Source organism: Lepidochelys olivacea, assembly GCF_965140295.1.
Source record: "Lepidochelys olivacea isolate rLepOli2 genome assembly, chromosome: 11".
Taxonomy (NCBI): domain Eukaryota; kingdom Metazoa; phylum Chordata; order Testudines; family Cheloniidae; genus Lepidochelys; species Lepidochelys olivacea.
The window spans coordinates 13,725,479-13,747,024 of NC_140421.1; the positions used below are offsets into that span (position 1 = coordinate 13,725,479).

The 21,546-nt window shown below is 41.0% G+C and overlaps 2 protein-coding genes across 4 annotated transcripts in view; one reads left to right on the forward strand and one right to left on the reverse strand.

Moving 5' to 3' along the window:
* The window catches only part of CEP70 (centrosomal protein 70), a 40,303-nt gene extending 38,523 nt beyond the window's left edge, over window positions 1–1,780 (forward strand). Inside the window, exon 20 of one of the 2 annotated variants that reach the window (XR_014713487.1) lies at window positions 1,314–1,780. The gene's annotated coding sequence lies outside the window, so the exon portion shown is untranslated. The remainder of the gene's footprint in view (window positions 1–1,313) is intronic. The other variant, XR_014713488.1, reaches the window with a different exon arrangement.
* Window positions 1–21,546, reverse strand: part of ESYT3 (extended synaptotagmin 3) — a 59,862-nt gene that overhangs the window by 16,280 nt on the left and 22,036 nt on the right. For both annotated transcript variants that reach the window (XM_084642533.1, XM_084642532.1), the window contains exons 5-10: window positions 15,688–15,754; window positions 14,531–14,620; window positions 10,946–11,001; window positions 7,378–7,498; window positions 5,526–5,687; window positions 2,681–2,763 (exon numbers count right to left, since the gene is read on the reverse strand). In XM_084642533.1, coding sequence (XP_084498659.1) covers window positions 2,681–2,763; window positions 5,526–5,687; window positions 7,378–7,498; window positions 10,946–11,001; window positions 14,531–14,620; window positions 15,688–15,754 — 579 coding nt within the window. The remainder of the gene's footprint in view (window positions 1–2,680; window positions 2,764–5,525; window positions 5,688–7,377; window positions 7,499–10,945; window positions 11,002–14,530; window positions 14,621–15,687; window positions 15,755–21,546) is intronic.

Sequence of the window (21,546 nt, forward strand, 5' to 3'; positions counted from 1 at the left end):
TAATTGGGCCTACAAATATACTCTAATTGTTAGCTTAACTGTTAGTGAAAGTTGATAAAATGTCACACTATAACAAATGTTGATGGGAAAAAATGTGAAAATGGGAGACAGACTGAATTATAATAAACAGAAAGGCCTATTTATAGAATTCAAGGACTCTTGAGATCATGCCTGGTAAATAAGAAAAGTGTGGAACTGGAAACCACCACCATCTTTTTCTTTTGACAGGTTTCAGAGTAACAGCCGTGTTAGTCTGTATTCGCAAAAAGAAAAGGAGTACTTGTGGCACCTTAGAGACTAACCAATTTATTAGAGCATAAGCTTTTGTGAGCTACAGCTCACTTCATCAGATGCATATCGTGGAAACTGCAGCAGACTTTATATATACACAGAGAATATGAAACAATACCTACTCCCACCCCACTGTCCTGCTGGTAATAGCTTATCTAAAGTGATCATCAGGTGGGCCATTTCCAGCACAAATCCAGGTTTTCTCACCCTCCACCCCCCCACACAAATTCACTCTCCTGCTGGTGATAGCCCATCCAAAGTGACAACTCTTTACACAATGTGCATGACAATCAAGTTGGGCTATTTCCTGCACAAATCTAGGTTTTCTCACATCCCCCCCACCCCCATACACACACAAACTCACTCTCCTGCTGGTAATAGCTCATCCAAACTGACCACTCTTCAAGTTTAAATCCAAGTTAAACCACAACATCTGGGGCGGGGGTAGGAAAAAACAAGAGGAAACAGGCTACCTTGCATAATGACTTAGCCACTCCAAGTCTCTATTTAAGCCTAAATTAATAGTATCCAATTTGCAAATGAATTCCAATTCAGCAGTTTCTCGCTGGAGTCTGGATTTGAAGTTTTTTTGTTTTAAGATAGCGACCTTCATGTCTGTGATTGCGTGACCAGAGAGATTGAAGTGTTCTCCGACTGGTTTATGAATGTTATAATTCTTGACATCTGATTTGTGTCCATTTATTCTTTTACGTAGAGACTGTCCAGTTTGACCAATGTACATGGCAGAGGGGCATTGCTGGCACATGATGGCATATATCACATTGGTGGATGTGCAGGTGGATCAGAGGCTCGTTCACCTGCACATCCACCAATGTGATATATGCCATCATCACTGTGCCAGAGAGAGGAGCCCAGATGACATTGCCACCTCTGCTGGCTCTGGCTAAATACCAACCCACCACCCGAGATGGGAGACTGTCTTTCTGTCTGACAGTGACACACATGGTTCTGTTCCTTCCCCACCTTATTTCTTATCTTACTCCTTTTTCCTCCTGTCTCAGGACAGTCTGGCTTAGCTGGCCATGACTGTATATTTTGCAACACTGCTGTAAACCTGTGACCAGAAAGGCAGCTAACGTCAACCTCCTAAACAGCCGGATGCGAGTTTGTGAGGCCTCAGAGTGGCTAATAAAGGACACGTGCCTTGCCTGCGTTTCTCCAGCAGTGAGAAAGTCAACACCAAAAGACAAAAGAGGTGTCTTCTTTGATATTCTCCCCCCAAACCGTGGGTGCGTACCCCCCTCGTTTTGTCTTCTAGGAAATGGGATCGGGCTTTAAACAGCAGTAATGGCTCCAGCCCATGTCAATTAATGTAATATCTGTCCTTTTAGGAAAAAGGAGCATCATTTTTAATACTGTCAAATGGGGGGAGGGGTGGGGTGTTTCTCTACAAACTATCCAGCTAGAGAGAGAACGAATACGAGAACGAATATGGGATGTTAAGAAACCCTTAGCTAATACTTCCCATTTCAAGTGCTTTAATGATTTTTCCTTTTCAGTATCTTCAATAAAAAAAAGTTAAAAAGATTTTTTAATGGTGTTTGTGCCATGGTTGTAAGCAGGTTAAGTTCTGTATACCAAACCCCGAACCTTGTTTCATGTTGGACAGTGACAGGCTTATGTTAATACCTTGAACTCTTTGGGCCATTCATTCCATCAAAATGAATACAAACACCTTATTTTGGGTCTTGGTCGCATGCCATTTTTGGGTGGTGGCAAATTGAGTAGTATGTTTTGAAGTGCTTCATAAATGTAAAGCACCTCTTTTTAAGAAGCCAGCTCTGATATACTGTACTTAGGTAGGTGGGATTTGGTTCTTCTCAATTGTGTTCTGCAAAGCTTCCCCTAATGTGCTGCTATCTAAGAATGCCATGTTGATAATCCTGTCTGTCCACAGGACAGGTACAGCTCATGAAATAGCAATGCAAGTTTGCCCTTCAATCCTGGCATGCAGAGCTCAGGCTCATTTCAGATTCTTGGTCTCTTCTAGGAAGGCAAAAAAACAAAAATCAAGTGCCAACTGCAGTGGTTGTTTTTATGACCGGGACCCCTCTTTGTTAGGAACCTGACTGAGAGCATCACATTAGTTTCACATACATCAGTGATTGGACAGCTGGGTAGTGTAGGGACTTCATCATCATGATTAGTCTGGGATGGATTAGAACTAGAAACCTAGAGGAGGAAGGCTCCACCCACCAAAGTTATTTTACAAGAAGCAACTACGTTTCTCATAAGGTTTACATCTCCCACTGAGCAACCACCACTGAACTGTCTATGCCTTTATTCTTACAGGGGACTGCTTTTTAAAAATTGATCATGCATGTACTATTGAAAAGAGGGGAAAAAAATAGGAAATTATGTGTATCACCTGCCCAGAAAGTCATCTTTATCTGGATCTTCATCATACAAGTCCACTTCTAAGTCCTGACCAGGCACTTCATGAACAACAAACTGCAAGGGTGGAAAGAGAAAGAGTCATAGGATTTACAGAGACAGACAGACAAACATTCACAGGCCACATTAAAAGACTCAGGCTAGTGACAAGAATGCAGCATTTCTCAGGGTATATTGAGGAAATATATGCGCTAATGCAGGGTCAGTATAAGCATGACGTGTTTGCACCTTGTCTAAAATCCACATACATATAATCCGTTTTCAAGCTGATCTGTTAGTTCAGGGACCAGGGTCAAGTTTGCAGGGCAAACATCTGCTCATTTGATTAAGGGGTTCTGAAGATACTAGTTAACTTGTCATTTCAGTTGGTAACATAAAAATAGCCTAAGTGTATTGGAACAGATAGACTAGGGGAAATCACAGAATCATAGAAATGTAGGGCTGGAAGGGACCTTAAGAAATCATCAAGACCAACCCCCTGCACTGAGGCAGGACCAAGTAAACTTACAGCATCCCTGACAGGTGTTTGCCTAAGATATTCTTTAAAATCTCCAGCGATTGGGATTCCACAACCTCTCTTGGAAACTTATTCCAGAGCTCAACTACCCTTACAGTTAGAAAGGGTTTCACTTTCTAAAATCTCCCCTGCTGCAGATTAAACTCATTGCTTCTTATCCTACCTTCAGCGAACACCAAGAACAACTGATCCTCATCCTCTTTGTAACAGACCTTAACATATTTGAAGATGATTATCAGGGTCTCTCCCCAGTCTTCTTTTCTGAAGACTCAGTATGCCAAAGTTTTTTTTTTTTTTTTTTAAACCTTTCCTCATAGGTCAGGTTTTCTAAACCTTTTATTATTTTTTGTTGCTCTCCTAGGACTCTCTCCAATTTGTCCACGTCTCTTTTTAAAACGTGGTGCCCAGATTTGGACATAGCGGAGGCCTCACCAGTGCTAAGCAGAGCAGGACAATTACCTCCCATGTCTTACATACAACACTCCTGTTAATACATTCCAAAATATTTGGGTCTCTCACAACTATCACATTGACTCATTCAATTTGAGAACTACTAGAATCCCCCGATCCTTTTCTACAGGATTGTCATCTAACCAGTTATTCCCCATTTTGTAGTTGTGCATTTGATTTTTCCTTTCTAGGGGGAAGTACTTTGAATTTCCTCTTGTTGATTACAGACCAATTCTCCAATTTATCAAGTTTATTTTATATTCTAATCCAGTCCTCCAAAGTGCTTACAACCCCTCCCAGCTTGGTGTCATCTGCAGATTTTATAAATACAATTTCCACTCCATTGTCCAAGTGATTAATGAAAATATTGGTTAGTACCAGACCCTGGATTGACCCCCACAGGGCCCCACTAGATATGTCCTCCCAGTATGACAGCAAGCCATTGATAACTACTCTGCATACCATTTTTCAAACAGTTATGCACCCACTTTGTAGTAATTTCATCCAGACCACATTTCTCTAGTTTGCTTAGAAAAATGTCATATGGGACTGTGTCAAAAGCCTTTCTAAAAATCAAGATAAACGCCCCTCATTTGACATCTACTGCTTCCCCTGATCCAGCAGGCCAAAAGATCAAAGGAGGAAACTTGGTTTGGCATGGTTTGTTCTCGACAAATCCATACGGGCTATTCCTTATAGCCCTATCATCAACATCATCTAGGTTCTTATAAAACTGATTATCAAACAATTTGTTCCATTATCTTTCCAGGTATCAAAGTTAGGCTGACTGGTCTATAGTACCCCGAATCCTCTTTTTAAAGACAGGTACTATGTTTGCCCTTCTCCAGTCCTCTGGGACCTCCCCAGTCCTCCATGAATTCTCAAAGATAATGGAGAATGCTTCAGCTAGTTCGTTAAGTACTCTAGGATGAATTTCATCAGACCCTGCCAACTCGAATACATCTATTTTATCAATAGTCTACCATGTTCTTTCCCTATTTCGGCTTGCATTCCACCTCTCTCACTGATAATGTTAATTGTACTGAGTACGTGGTCATCACTAACCTTTTCAGTGAAGAGAAATAAAATGGGCATTAAACACCTCAGCATTCTTGAGGTCATCAGTTATTAGCTCTCCTTCCTCACTACAACTTTCCTTTGTCTTTTTCTTGCTCCTAACATTAATAAAACCTCTTCTTATTGCCTATGGCTAGTTGTAACCCATTTTGTGCCTTAGCCTCTCTCTTTTTGTCCCTACCTACTTGTGCTACTCTTTTGTACTCAGCCTTAGCAATTTGTCCATGTTTCCAATTTTTTGTAGGATTCCTTTTCAATTTTCAGGTCATTAAAGAGCTCCTGATAGAGCCATATATTGGTCTTACTATTCTTCCCATCTTTTCTTCACATCAGGACAGTTTGCAGTTGTGCCTTTAATACTGTCCCTTGAGAAACTGCCAGCTCTCCTGAACTCCTTTTCCCATGGGACCTTACCTACACGTTTTCTGAGTCTGTTAAAGTCTGTTTTTTATGAAGTCCAGTGTCCTTATTTTGCTGCCCTCACTCCTTCCTTGTCTTAGGATCATGAAATCTATCACTTAATGATCACGTTCACTGAAATTGCCTTCCATCTTTAGATTTGCTTCCCATTCCTCCCTGTTGGTCAGAATAAAGGCTAAAATGGCTGTCCCCTTGGTTACTTCCTCTACTTCTGAAAAAAAAAAGTGTTTTCCCCAATACCTTCCAAGCACTTATTGAAGGACAGAAGAAAAAAAGTGCCCAAACCAAGTATAATCCACATATAAAGACAAATATTACAACTTCATATGGTTAGAAAGATCAATAGATTCTATACCTCTGACATTTCATTCCAGATGGGATTAAGATTTCGTTGAATGGTCTTGCTTCGGAACTGCACCAAGCCAACTCGAAGAATAGCATAAGGGTCAGACTTCCCCCGGAAGTGGTCTTTCTGGACAAGGTTTTCAGCTTCTAGCAGATGAACCCTGACTACTCCCTGAACAAAACAGGACATTGTAGATCAACATGAAAACACAGGCCTCTTGAGAATCTCAATACATTGCCTCTTAAAATGAGCTATTCCGGGCGTTGATTCCAATCATCATTTAGCAAGACTGCCATGGTATTTTGATACAGAACATTTTACATAACTGAGATGTAAAACAGGAAACATCTTTAATGTGTAATTTCATTTACTTAGAAGAGAGCAGTTTATACTGAGGCACAATCTAATGTAGGCTATCTTCATATGGTTATAATTGGGCAAGGAAGGTCTCCGGTTGACACTACACGACCACACAATTGTAAATAAGGGCCTGATGCTGCAAGGAGCAGAGCTCCTGATTTCCCACTGACTTCATTGGGAACTGAGCATGCTCAGACCTCTTAGGATGTGCTCCTCTCCCAGAGCCTGAAAGGACAAAAAATAGCATCCACTGGTAAGGCATGATGGTATGATATTTTTGATTAGTTGTTGCAGAGGTGGCCATTCAACTTCCATTTGGTGATTGCATATAGGTGGAAAACAGCCACCTATCCATTTTTCCTTACTCACCCAATATCTAGAATATTTATAGTATATTTAAGAGATTTGCATTTGACAATGTTTTGGATGAATTTCTGTAAGATGATTTTATTTAGTAAAAAGATTTGGGATTTTATGCCTTCCTACCTGTTAGTTAAGCTCTTTCATTATTAAATAAAGAATTGCTGAGTTAGCATATAAATGAAGCACAAACTGAAGATTCATCATATTCCTTCATTAACCCAAAGCTTTTACTTGGTAAGGGAGATCATTGATTAATCTCTTAAACAATACTTATTTACTGTATGTACAGGATATACAAAGACCAAGAGGAATATCTTGCCAATATCTACTTTTGTACCTTAAAACTATTGGGGATACTATATGAAGATCAGAACAGGACTATGTAGAACACGGGTAGTCTATTTTTTGTCAAGGTCCAAATTTATTGGTCAAAGGAATCGTCAAGGTCCATCCTCCAGAGAAAATAATAAAAGAACCCCTACAATAATAATAAGTAAATAAAAAGATTTCAGGAGCCGTTCAAAAGCATCTGGCAGTCCAGATTTGGCCAGCAGTCCAGATTTGGCCCACAGTCCACCTATTGACTACTCCCCGATGTAGAAGATATTGCTGAAATATAACCCAGTGTGGGATCAGAGATTAAGAGTACCTAGACACCATTGTGATGGGTGCACTAGAAATACCCAAGATAGGCAAATACCTCTCCTTTCACCCACCACAGCCCTCATTCAGTATCCAGCATCTTTAGCAGCATTGGCTCAGATTTCTCCTACATGTTTGAGCTGACTTGATTCAGTTTTAATAGACATGAATGGGAGAGAAATATTGGTTGGTATTATACATGGTATGAGCAGGCTTTCCCCTAAAGTTGAGGCACTGCACCGCAGTTCAATACTGCAGTAACTTGTGTTTTCAATCTGAACTGTCTGAGCAGATACCTGCTATCATGCTTCAACCAGTTTTGGTAGGTGGACAATGTCAACTGGGGTCATGTCAACAATACTAGTTCCCACAGTTTAGAGGTTGATGCATTAAACCTGCTGTGCACACAACTCATTTCCCCTCCAGTCTTAGCGTACAGCATATTCAGGTGATTGTGTGTCAATATATTAGGTCATCCAGCTCAAAACATACTCACATATGGGATAGGGAATCGCAGGTGGGAAATTTTCATATTCTTTTTCAGTGGAATTGTGATTCTGTTTGGCAACACCAGCCGGGCAGCAATCAGGTCTTGGATTATTGTGTCTGACATTGAACTGAATGGAAAATTTAAACAAAAACAAATAGGTCATGACTTCAGTTACAACAAAAGACATCGCAAATGTTATCATTCTGCCTTCCCCATGCCTTGAAAGAGAATGCCTTTAACTCTCAAAGGAGGAAAGGACCAAGATTTCAGTCCTATCTGTGATCTTGCTCATTCAGCTATGCGTGTGCAAGGGCTCAAAGTTTATGTTTGCACATGTATAAGTGAGTTGGATGTGCAAATCCAGAACTGTGCATAAAAGTGGCTATTTGTATGCACAACTGCAGTGCGGTGCGTCCAAATCTTGCAGTTACAAAGGTTGGCTGGAAATTTGACCTTAGCAGACTAAATAATGAACAAGAGGATACAAAAGATGAGGCAGGACGAGATGAGGGGGGAACAAGAGGTCCAAATCTGGGGTATCTTTGGCACTACCTCAGGAATACACATGTTCATAGTGTTTTCACAATTTTGGAGTAACTTAAAAAAATGTAACAACTTCACAGCAGCATAAAATGACAATTTTGGACCTTGGATCCATGCATGAGGCCATCAGTGACTTCAGTTAGAGCCCCCGTGTCTAGACTTTGATCTCCAGCTTCTCCTTATATTAAAGTTGTTGCACTAACAGCCCTGAAGACTGAAGCCCTCCATGTATGTCCAGAATAAGCACTGCATGTGCAGTGATAACATGAGCTTCTCCCACCTTTCCCCACCAGCTTGTCTTAATCTATACGCTTCAAGGAATAGCCATGTTTAGGCAATTCAGCTTCCATTCACCCCTTAGTATCTCTGCTAAAACTGCCAAGAAAGTGAGCAAGTTGTGAGGTGGTTTTTTGTGATGCAGGCAAATTACTGGAGTCTTGAGTCCAGTGCTGTCCTTTCCCAAGCTAGATTTATTGATAAGCAATAAAAAAAAAAAAAAAAAGAAGGAACACGATTGTAAATAGGAAGCTGAAGCCAGTCAAGTTAAAAAAAACAGGAGGATGATTAACCAATGGAACAATCTACGTCTCCTCCAAGCACTCTGGTCTTTATAGGTTATAAAGAATTAAAACAAAAAGGCATAAGCTCCCCCAACCCCCTTTCTCGGTCACCTTTTTAAAGTAAAATGGTTTCAAGCAGATCATGTGATCTTTACTGAGCACAAAGATCCTTTGCATCCCATCAAATCACAGGAGCTGCAGACTCAAGGTAGCAGCAATTGTTCACTTCATGTGCAAGTCTCTAGGAATAAATGACGGCTGCTAATCAATCATCAGAGCGGAATTTGCTGGGTTTCATTATATATTAAGAACGAATGTCTGGAAACAGAAGCCAGACATTTCCAATTTGAATTTAAGGCACACATTTTTAACAGTGAGGGTAATAACCAATGGAACAAAACTATCAAAGGAAATGATGTGAAGACCTCACAACAACATGGAGAATCCACCAAGACTGGATGCCTTTCTGGAAGATATGCTTTAGCCAGTTATTGGGTTCAGTACAGGGGTAACTGGGTGCAGTTTAATGGCCTGTGATATACAGGTTAGACTAGAATGATCTGGCCTTAAACCCTATGGAATTTATGAAATGCAATAAAATCAATGCTTTTTTTGATCTTTCAGTTTTAGCCTCATACTTGGCCCTCTATTGTGCTCTCCACTTACTAATGGTGAATGAAGTGCTTTAAATGAACAGCAATTTGGCATGAGCAGGTCTGTACCTACAGGGCAGGATACATTAGGGGGAAAGACTAAAACAAAAACAAAAAAAACCCCAACAGAACAAAAAACCCAACCACCACTCCCTCCCGACCTCATCCCATTGAGAAGTAAAGTGCTAGTAAAAAGAGGAGTATGCTGGATAAGGCTGTTCCATGATCTGGTCATGGTGCACAGTTTGACCAGAACAGAAGGCTGAAATCCCATGTCCTTCCAAGTACAAATGCAGAGCTCACAGGCTCAAAGAGGGTCTGATGACAGGACAATCATTTCCTGCCCAAACCCCCATCAACAGAAAGATTATGAAATCATGTGAATTTTGGCATGGACCTGAATCCAACTATGTGTAGCTTTTAACAAGTAAATGACTAGGCAGGATTTTGTATTTCTTTACTCTGCCCCATAAATCAGAGAGTCATTTAAAGGAAGAGTTCTGGTTCAACCAGTCTTTCAGCATGTTTCACATCCAGGCATGTTTGTTCATAAAGCTTTCATGATCAACAGAGTGTTTATATTTAACTATAAGGGAAGTAGGAAGGAGCAAAGCAGTCAGGCTCCAGCATTTTGCAGCGAGCCAAATGAATTGTTGCTTGTAAGTATGCAGTATGTACAGGCCTTTCTTGCAAGGGTTTAGAGAATTTGCAACAGAAAGGAAAAGAGATTAGATCCCAAGTTAAAAAGGGCATCTCCTCCCAGGGTAAACTCCAGGGCATACAGCTGCTCTAGCCTCAAAAGGAGCTCTCTGCCACTGTACATCAAAAGGCTTGTATACCTTTACTCACATTGAGTAGCAGCACAGTCCCATTTGACTCAGTGGAGTAAGCAGCTACTCAACATGCACAAGTGTGTCTCCATCTGGTCCTAAGCCTTTTTCAGCAGGAAGAGGAGGAGATAGAAAAGCAGCCCCTAAAAATCATTTTTAGTTTAAAAAGAAGGACTCATGAGTAACCAATTGGTAGGTTACTTTTCCTTTCCATGTGACGAACAGTCTTCTGCTTAAGCTGAAAGAACTCAGAAGTAGGAAATGCATCTTTGTTCCTGATGAACTGCTTGAAAATCCAGAGTAGTGGAGCCAAATAGAGAGACGTGCACATTCACTGTGTAACTTAAGTATAAACAATCAACCAAATCGGTATTTGAGAAGGGCTGGGGCAACTTTGTTGTGTTTCTTTTGGGAATCTGAAGAGTCAATAACCCATTGTGGGAAAAGCAGGGGAATTTCTGCCATTTTGTTGTTAATTAAAAAATAGATTCCATGATTAAGAAAACTACAATAGAGTACACAAAGCCCAGGATAGGTGGCTTATATTTGTTCACCTCAAAATACAGTATGCGAATCCCTTAACTCTGGATATCTGTCCTTATAAACTATCAATGCAAAATCATTTTTGCGGTGCAGAAAGGAAGGCCAGCTTTTTAAATGTAGGCCTTGTTATGGCCTCAGTGTCTTTTGTGACTTGGCACAAGAGAGATGGCTAGCCGTAATACTTCCATCATGAGCCTCAAGTGTGATGAAATGGTAGAAAAGCAATTCTGATGCCTGCAATAGAGTTTGAGTTTGAGTTCAGATTTTACAGATACTATTGTTATGGACAACAGTATAAACCCCTATGATACATAGTTCTTGAAAATCCTTGGCTCAGTTTCTAGAGAAAGGGGTTCATTTCTAGACCATTCCCCCTCCACCTCCCACCCCGCCTGTTTGTTTTTTAAAGGGGGAGAAAAAAAAGAAGAAAAAAGTGAACACTCACCTAATTCCTGGGGCATCTAGGAGGTTGGTCAGGCCTGCCCAATTGACTTCCAAGTGCTACAGTAAGCAGGGGGGGAGAAAAACCACACACACACCAAACTGAACCATGTTAATGAATTTGCAACAAATGATTAATGAGCCTAAAAAACAAGACATATCCAGCTAGTTAAAGAAAACCAACTGGATTATGTTTACACCTAAAAAAACAATGGCTGAGAATGAGACATTTCCTCCTTTATTTGAGCTGCCAAGACCTCCATGGAGTCAGTGTTTCTTTGGGTCTTATCCTCCAAAGACTTAGGAACATAGAAATTGCCATCTGGTATCAGAGCAGCAAACTGGCCAGTTCAGTGTCCCACCTGAGAGCAGCCATTACCAAGTGCTTCACACACAGATGCAAGCAATCCTGTAGTGGAGAACTGGGGGGCAATCCACGCATCCAGGAAGTGCCTTCCTAATTACCTCATGCCCTGAAGCACAAGGATGTGTAGTCCATCCAAACTTGTGTGGTGTTTATATTTCTAATCACAAATGGAGGAGATTGCCATGGAGCCAAGCGATAAGTTAATTGATCACCTGCTGACTTCCCATAGGACATATTCCAACAACCCAGCAACTTCAGAGAGCCATCAATTTAAAAAACACCTTCAAGATGTCAGAGTATTGTTTCCTTCTTCTGTGCCCCAAAGTGATTCTGCCCTGTGACAGTAACAGTTTTTCTATACATTAAAAAAAATGTCACAGCTTTAAAATCCACTACTTCATGGCTCTGCTGAGTCACAAACATAGAATTCCTTTCCTACTGGGATAGCTAGAAGAGCTGTTTATGTGGGACCAGATCCAACTAAGGCAATGGGCTTTACATGCAGAAGGATTTAAAGAGGACAGCCCTAACAACAGGCTAGCTAACTGAGAGACACTGGAAATATGGCCCAATGTTTTTAAAGACACTCAAACTGTTTTAGCAGTGCCTTAAATATAGATGTGGCAGCTACAGAACATGAATTGGGCAGTGTGGTATCAAGGTTTTATGCAAGTCATCCCAAATGAGCAAGGATTACTTGTAAGTGGTGAAGCTGTAGTGAGTCATGTGACCATCTCAAACTCATCCTGATAAAGCCACATTACTACACCCCACCATCACCACGAATTCCATCCCCACAGATTAGCTAGGCATCACAGCCATCAGGCAGGCGTCCTCAACTGGCTCGTGTCTTCTGACTTTGCTCATATCCTTCTGAAGGGAGCTATCAGGGACTTTGCACACTTCCTTTGCTAGATGTTTACTAAGGAATCAAGTGTGTCCCCCCCATCCCGGCCACCCCCAGAGAACACCTCAGTTTGAGGCCATTCTCCAACTGCGCCATGCCATTAGGTCAGCTTGAACAAGAGATGTGTTCAGAAAGCACATTCCTGGGTGGCTAGAGTGACCCAGCAAAGTCACATATGAGCTGAAGTGCTAAAGGGAACCCAAACGCTCAATCCAGAGTAGCAAGACTGATTGCTCAGTGCAATAACTCTCTGGAACCACCTCTCTGGAAAGGCCTTTGAAAACAGGTTTTACAGTGAGTCCAGAGAGGACTGGAGTTTCATGGATCTTCATACAAGCTCAGCCTAGACCAGAGCAGCTGGTTTTGTTTGAGACGTGACTACGTTCTTCTCCCTCATACGGACTACAGCAAAAGATTTACAGGTGTTTGAAGTGAATGTTTGCAGTTCATCCTCAATAACTGCTGCTACCTTCTCCCCTTCTTGGATCATAAATGCGACATTTATCATGTCCCTCTGCTGTACTGCTAGTGATACAGTTAACTTTTCCGACAGTTTGGAATCTATTTGAAATAGAAAAGTCTACCACTGCCTACATGTCATGCAGTCCACCTTACCTTCCACTGTCCTGTTTTCTTACACACACCCTTCCCGCCACCATCTTCCTTTGTACCTTTCCTTTGTTTGAAACAAACAAAATCCCCAGAGCTAGAAGACGTCATTTCTAATTTTTAAACTTGCATTTTACTAGCCTATAGAGGTTTCCTCTATTTAGCCTCTACTCCAAGGGTAAGATCCCCAGCTCATGTAAACTGCGTAGCTCCACTAACTTCAGTTTACACCAGCTGAGGATCTTGCCCTGAAAACTAAGTTCTTTGAGGCAATGACATCATCTATGCACTAATCCAGGTGATTAAGGCAAGGATCTTTAGTAATACCGGGCTTTTCAGCAAAAGAGTGGATTTCATTTTTGCTTCACTCTACTACTCCATGGGATTTCCCTCCTGCCTATGCACCACTTATGCCTCTTACTGGATTTTATGTTTTGCCTTCAGTCTCGCCATTGGCGATACGTCCAGCACCATTTCTGTCTTGCTGAACTGTTGCCAGAGTTACTCAGAGCCCAGGACCAGTTGCCATCTCATGCAAGTAGTAGATTGCCGGGGCTGATCATTTCTTAGTTATGTACCATATTAGTTGTATTGCCAGAAATATTTTAATGTTGGTAAAATACACTGGTGTCTTAGTATACCCTCTCCAACAACATGGCCAACCTATACAGTCACTTATGGACTAAAGCAGATACTATGATAAGTTTGTGACTACAACAGAGGCACACAGTAGCAAAAATTTCTTTAAATTTTAATGCAGATCAGAAATCCACTCCCCAGAAGTCAATAATCTGCTCCACATCTAGCCTCCTCCCCACAGCTATGTTCTTCTTAGCCTACACCAGAGACCACTGGATATTCCCACAGTATGTACCATGAATCCTTATAATCCAAAAATACACAATGATCAAAATTCTGCTGTTGCAACCATGCAGCACACTGAATTCAGTGGTGTTGTGTGGGGGTAGCAGGAGAATTTTCTCTAGTCTTATACTGTGCTACAGTCACTGGGAACTGGAAGTATCTTCATTATAGCTAATGCCAACCAAAGGGCAATGCTTCATGGAAGGATTATAAGTGTGACCCACATACTGTGTGCATTTGGTCTCTAATTACCTTTACACTTGAGCAAAAATAAAAAAATCCACACAACTCTATCCAGAAATACATTTAAAAAAAAAAATAAGTGAGTCATGTTATAAGCTGTCACTAGAAAGAGAAAGATGCTCCTCATTTGGGTGTGTTGGGATTTAATTCACAGCAGGTGGCATTCACAAGGTTACACAATTAGGCCTTCAATGCAAGGAGAACACAGACTGGCACCTAAGCTGGCTGCATTTATTAACTGTATTAGTAATCAGTCAATGGTCTTGCAATAAAGGCATATGGACAGACTATCTACCACAGTCACTAGGGAGTCTGTGCATTCATAGAAGCTAAAGACTAACTTGGCATGCAACACTGCAGGAGAACAAAATGCACAAGAACATTGTTCATTATATTATCTAGATCTCTAAAAAGAGTAACATTCCTCATTTTTAAAAATCACATTATTGTTCAAAATTCTATTTAAGTATTACATATCAGGCAGGGAAGTAACCAAGCTATTACAGACAGATGTTTAAAAGGCAAATTGGCCCTCACTGTCATATGAGCAAAGATCAAGAGTCAATCAGGCTGAAGAATGGGATTCACTACAGACTTACCGGTTTTTGAACAAAACACATTGTCAAGGCTCCAAAGAAAGGCACATCTGTGATAAGAGGTTCCAGTATCACCCGTAATGTTCCATATAACTGTGAAGAGAACAGAGGGAAACTTTAGTTTGAAGGCAACGGCCAGGATGAACCTGAACTGCTGCCTCATTTACAGAGATGTGTGGTCAAAGCACACAAACGGGACATAGTACTCCAGAGTTCTGGCCCTAACATCGATACCCCGTATTATAGGATACGCCTCTCAAAACCCATTCTTTATTGCCAGGGTCCTACACCGTCTCTTATCTGAGCAATGAATTCACAGAGCACTTATCTTTAACTTCGGTGGTAAGCTTGGGCTGGAACATCATCTACTTAGTTTGTAACAAGTTATGTTGAGAGGAAATCCAAAATGAAACGCTTTTCACTGGCATTTTAAACACAAACCACAAACATCAAAACATTTCTAAACTATCTTAAGTGCTTTTAAAAAATGTATCAAAGTGACTTCGGACCCCAACCCCATTTTCAGAAGTGACTGAAACTCAGGTTCCCAAGTGTTTAGGTCACTTCTGAAAATGGGGCTTGGGTGCTTTTGAGAATTTTACCCCTGCCATTTTGTAGAATCTTGTTTCCACAAAGTTTGAATTTGGAGCCTAAAAATTGATTTAAATCTACCCCAGTAATACTGGGATTAACTATATGTGGGCACCACTGCCCTTTACTAGGCAGAATCAGCACTTCTCCCCTGTGTGTCTGAGATCACATAACTGCTAATGGCAAAAGCGGAGATTTTCAAACAGGTTGAAGGAAGTTGCTACGCTCCTTTGAAAATCCAAGCCTCAGAATAACTCCATTAATTCAAGTAGCACAGGATCTTCTCTCTCCACAGTAACTGTGAAGTTCCAAGAGGTTTAATATCATCTCACTATGCGATTGAGATTTTCAGACAGAAAGCACTAAGTGCTTCCAGAGGAGACATTTTACACGTGGGAAAATGGAGCCACAAGGCAGTGAAGTAACTTGTCAAAGGTCACCCAGCAGGCCAGTGGCAGCATCAGAAATAAAACCCAGGTCTCCTGATCCCCAGTCTGATGCCCTAACCACAGAGCCACGCTGCCTCAATATAAAATACAGCATCACATGAACATCTGCATTATACCCACCTGTATTCCTTTCACTCCTCCTTTAAACTTTGATACTTCCATGTGAATCTCGCAGTCCCCTATATAACTGAGAGAAAGTTCTCACGTTATTCCAGTGTTTGCAATACCCACACTTGAACAAAATGGAGCTGTAAAGAAGACAAGGGAAATGAGCATATCAACCCTAATGTAATATTGCAGAACTGGATGAGCGTGCACACGCTGCTGAGAAGCAGCGGCTAAATTCCTTAAACAAAAAAGGTGGGAATTTTTAATTTATTATAAACCTAAATATCAACTGGGGATGCTAGCATAGCAGCAATATGGAGCAGCATTTTTATTTCAAGCTTAATTCCCCACCCTTAGGCCTGGAGACGACAGCGTGCGCTCATTTCTACTAAGGGAATAAGGAGGGTTATTGGGGTACAAGGGAGTAAAGAAATAGCATGGTGCTCTCTCACAGCCCCTGCTAAGACTCTGATCCTGCACCAGAAGCCATGAGAACAGACTCCTGTGCCCATGCAGAGTCTCACTGAAGTCACAATCACAGCCTAATACACTATTTCACTTCTCTTGGCTCATGTCACACCTTTCAGGTCATCACAGCAGGCTGGGCCAGAGATACCTAATACAGGGGCAAAAAAAAAAAAAAAAAATCAACCTTAAAGAGAACCCAGTGGCCTTGAGGCAGACCCATAAGACAATAGGTCAATTATTGGGCAGTTACCATTGAGAGTATCAGACCCAGAATAAAATTCACGTGGAGTACAATAGTTTTGGAAGTTGACAATAACCTGAAAATAACCTATTTTTAATACTGTTCACTATAAGACTACAACTTCTTGATTTTTAAAACATGGCTGCCTTGCGCAGAGTGGTTTTCAAGTATGCTACAAAGATTCCGTTTTGCCGGATATTTAAAAAACAAACAAAAAACAACCCCAACCACGACATCTGAGGAGTAAGTCCCAGATTTTAATAATCTTTGGCAAATTCACAAGACACTACAGGCTCTAGAGAAAGAATTATTTTTTGGATTTATACACCCCCAAGATGAAAGCACACAACCAATTTAATTCCTGATGAAATCTGAAAAATAAACCAAACAAAATTCCATGCAATGTATTTACCTGGGGAAGGAGGGTGGAGGAAGAGAGAAACATCTACCAGATTAAGAGGTTTCTACTATAAAAATTGAAAGCTTAAATGTTGTAGCAGTGCAATTTTGCATGTCAATTTTCAGTATACCTTGTAAGGTAATACTGGTTAATCTTGAGTGATAATCACATTTAAAAAAAATTCTTAGTTTTCTGGTAAAGTGATGCATTTCTACAAATAAACTTTGGGCTCTATTTTGCAATCCTTACTCAGGCAGAGCTCCCACTGACTTCACAGGGAGTTGTCTGACTAAAGAGCCCAGAGGAAAGCTTGAAGTGAGCCCCCAAGTTTGCAATAAACAAACTAGGAATTTAGAAGGCAGTTATGACTAGTATGTGATGCAGAAGACACTATTTTGGTTTATAAAAATCCCTGGTCTTTCTGCAGAATCAGAAACTCTTCCAAACAGTCATTAATACCTTTTATTTCTAGCAACCACTTAGCTGCAGAACCGTGTTTAATATTCTCTCAGAATATTCTTTCCTGACAGAGATTTGTATGACAAAAGTTCTCTTGTGAACTATTCAGTGCGATCTGTACCATCAGATCATCATCGTTTAGGCGGTTCTAAATCAATATTACGTAGGAACTGCCATGCCAAGTCAGATCAGAGGTCCACCTCACCCACTGCCCTGTCTGACAATGGCCAGTACCATATGCTTCAGAGGACAGTGCAACAAACTCTAGTAGGGAGAGTTATGGAATGTCTTGCCCAAATGGGGAGTTTCTTCCCAATCTCCCTCAAAGGTTGGTTTATTCCCTGAAGCAGGAGGGTTGATAGCCCTCCAAAAACCCCTATTTTAATCTTATCCATATGAATGCCTAATTCTGTCTCAAATCTTGGTCTAATAGCTTGGAGGTAATGAGTGCCATGGATTAATTATGCGTTGTTAAAGAACAATTCTCCGCATATTGAATAGGACAGCACAAGGATAAATTGTACGGCCTTTGTGGTAATGCTACTGTTATTCACAGGCTCTGAATAATGGTAGCATCACACTGGGAAACTAAAAGGGATGCCTGACAGACTGGCACGATACTGGAATTTCCTGAACATACCTTAATTCCACAAGGTAATTCAGTTCAATGAACCCTTATTGAGTTAGCGTTTAATACCTTCAGGGTACATGGTATTAAAAATGGAATTGTATCTTCTCTAGTAGGGAGGGTGGATGCTAATGAACTTCCTCCTTACCAATCTTTGAAGCCATCACCCCCGGAGAGATTCATATATATTACTTCAAACTGGATTCTCCAAAGACCTAATGGACAAAGAAAAGACTTTTTGTTAAATAGCTTATGTTTAAACTGGCCCAGCACCTTCTGATCCAGCAAACAGACAGGTCCATGGAGGGCCCCAATCCTTAGGGAAGGATTGGAAGGACTAGGCCTACAGAGGCCTAATAAGAGTGTGTGCTTGTTCTGAGCTGAAGCTCGATGAACTTGTAACTGCAAAGAAACCCCTTTGGTGGGGTGATGCCCGGTAATCTTATTAGCATGCATGTAGGTGCGTTTATTGTTTTAGTAGGCCTTCTCGGTAATGGTTTTTACCTTAAGAATAAAAAGTAGGCTTGCTTAGAAAGAACGGTGTGGTAACTTATACCTGTAGCAATCACTCCATTATCAGTCTCTGAAGAGAAAGGAAGAAGGTAGATTCTCTGTAACTTGAAGTCTTTAAATCATGGTTTGAGGACTTCAGTAACTCAGCCAGATGTTAGAGGGGTCTATTACAGGAGCGGGTGGAGAAGGTTATGTGGCCTGCAGTGTGCAGGTGGTCAGACTTGATGATCATAATGGTCCCTTCTGGCCTTCAAATCTATGAGCAAAGTTTGTTTAAGCAGACTGCCTCTGCTGTGAAATACACAGTGAAGGCAAGGAACTGTACAGTCTGGACATATCGTAGTCAGAAGGCAGTGAGATGTGTCTCCAAGAGAGGCTACAGATGGGGAGCTGGAACCCTAAGACTTGTTGGACCACTAAGGGGAAATACAGGAGCAGCTGCCCTGAACTGGAACAGGCTAGTTTTAAGATATTCTATTGGTAGGCTTTTCATTTCTGGAGTGAAAGAAGAACATACCACATTGGGCGTTCAGGTGAAAGCACATTCTCCTTAGTAGGGTTTGTCAAAAAATTGACAATTACAAAATCTATTGCAAGGAAGTCTTTAAACCAGCTCCTAGACTTTTTGAAAGATTTCATGCAGTCTACATTTCACCGTAAAAATTTCTAATAAGTTTTTCATGAAAATCTGCATTTTTCTATCAGCTCTATTCCCTACAATCCATCAGTTGCACTATTTAGAAATGAAGCAGCAGCCCATTCCAGCGCTAAAGAAGATTCATTCATTGTATATAAACTTCACTCTTACTATTAGTTCGTCACTTACTGGAACTAGTGTCTGTCACAGTTGCTCTATAGTTTACATGATATATTTCCTCTCTGCATACACGTGCATCTCTTCCTGTGTTTTGGAGGAATTGAGTCTGTCATATCCTGCTCGGTGTCAAAACTGATTTGTTCAGTTAGTAACAGATTACATGTTTGCTCGCTCACCTGCAGCTTTAGGCATTAGCTGAACAATTCTTACTGCTCTGATCCCCATCCTACCTCTCCCAAACCCTGTCTACTCTTTTGCTTGACCGGTCATGTGTGAGAAGCAAGACTGGAAGCTCTTCAGGGTAGTGGTTTATCCATACTGTGCTGCAAAAAAATAAATAAAATGCTTTCTCAATTTCCCTTTAAATTCTTGCATGAACATAGTGTCTATTGACGGGTACTGTGGTGGTGGGGGGCGGGGGATAAAAACAAAACCCCCACCCCACCCCACTCGCCTGCCCACCCACACCACTCCTCTCTTCCAGCAATCAGATGAGTTCACTGCACTTGTATTTATCATACACCTACAACCCTATGGCTGCAGAAGACTGAATCACAAGCAGGTGTGTGAACAAGAGAACCCACAGAATAATTTCCCTTCTGATTATTTCATCACAGAAGGGTTTAATGCAACCAGGGACTCTATACATCCTTTGCTAGAAGATTACAAGGCCTTCAACATTCTTTCCATATGAATATCCTTCCTCTCAGAGAAACACTTCGCACTGCTATAAACACCTTTCTAATAGACTTTGTTTCTAATGGGTACAGTCGATAGTTAGTTTTGCAGTTTCTTAAAACAACTGAACGATTATCCTGAAGCAAAGCAGCTACAGGATATAAAGTGGCTGCACTTGAAAAGTTCCTTTTGTTTTGAAAGATTTTATCAGTTTAGAGAATCTAACTCAGTGTTTTGGGAGCCAAGTCAGGTTTTTTCCTCAGTTCTGACATTGTTAGGTGCTCCCTGGAAGAAGTTTGCATCTTCTGACCACCTGCAGAAACCAGATTCCTCCCTAAATGTAGTTTGAATGCTGTACTATTTTGCAATGAACAAATGGGATCCATACATCTAGCTTTTGAACTGGATAAATGATGGGAAAACAAAAACACTTTGTATGTAACTCAAAAAGAGCAAGTAGTGATTTTACCTAACGTTTCTTCTTAAAATCGCTTGAGCTGTTCTAAGATTGACCACAGCTTAAAGTATTTTAAGATTTGCTTTGACATTTTAAATCTGAACATTTAGGCAGTGTGGTTTGATGGGCAGAGCAGAGGATTGGGAAAGAGGACCTTTGGGTTCCATTCCTGGCTCTGCCAAAGATTTCATGCATGACCTGTGGGCAAGTCACAAGTTCTGTGACTCAGTTTCCCCACCTGGAAAAAGGGTGGTATTTATGTCTCAAGAACATGATAAGAAATAATTAGTGTCTATCAAACGCCTTGTGATACTCTGATGCTATGTAAACGCAAGCTATTATTAACAGACTTAATTTGAGCAACATTCTTCAAGCATCTGTTGTTTCCCTTGGTAATTATGAGTAATATGGAGACCAGAAATTTAGTTATGGGTCACACTTGTAGTCTGCTAAGCATACACGTCACTGATAGTTTTCTTCCTTAAAGGTAAACCATCCCAAAGTGATGCTTATTAAACTTTACTAAGAAGAGGTGGAAGCAACAGCTAAGACAAAAAGTCCTTCCCCACCCAGGCTAGGAGTCAGGAAACTGCTTCCACGGCCAGTTCTGCCATGGATTGTTGTGGGACGCTGGCCAAGGCAGTGTCTCGGTACCCTAGCTGCCCCGTGTGTAAAATGGGGACAATAATCCTCCCTCACAGGGATGCTGTGCAGCCAAAATTCATTAGTGTTTACAGGATGCTTCAAGATCTTTGGATGCTACCTAGACACAAAGCATCTTAATAACCGATGGCAGAGGCTGAGCAATTTTTAAGGGAAAAGGAATGATGTCACTGGATAATGATTTCCTGCAGCTCAAGTTAACAAATGCCAAGATAAAGGAGTCATGTTTATTTTTAAATTTGGAGTCACTCATTCTTTAACACCTACTACTACTTACCTGTTAGTAACCCTGCTATTAGGCCAAATGACTAATGGAGATGAATGATAACTGTCCAGTACTGAGACCTGAAAAAAAAGAGTTCCCAAAGCCTTATGCCCATGCAGAGTTCCTATGACTTGACTGAAGTCTGCATGGGTGTAAGGGTCCACACACAAACACACACATCCCCTTTTCAAAGGCCTGGGTTTGAAGTCTAAAGAGCAAACAGATTGACAGCAAAAACATATCATTTCTGATCACTCACTTTAACCCAGAACTAGAGGGGGA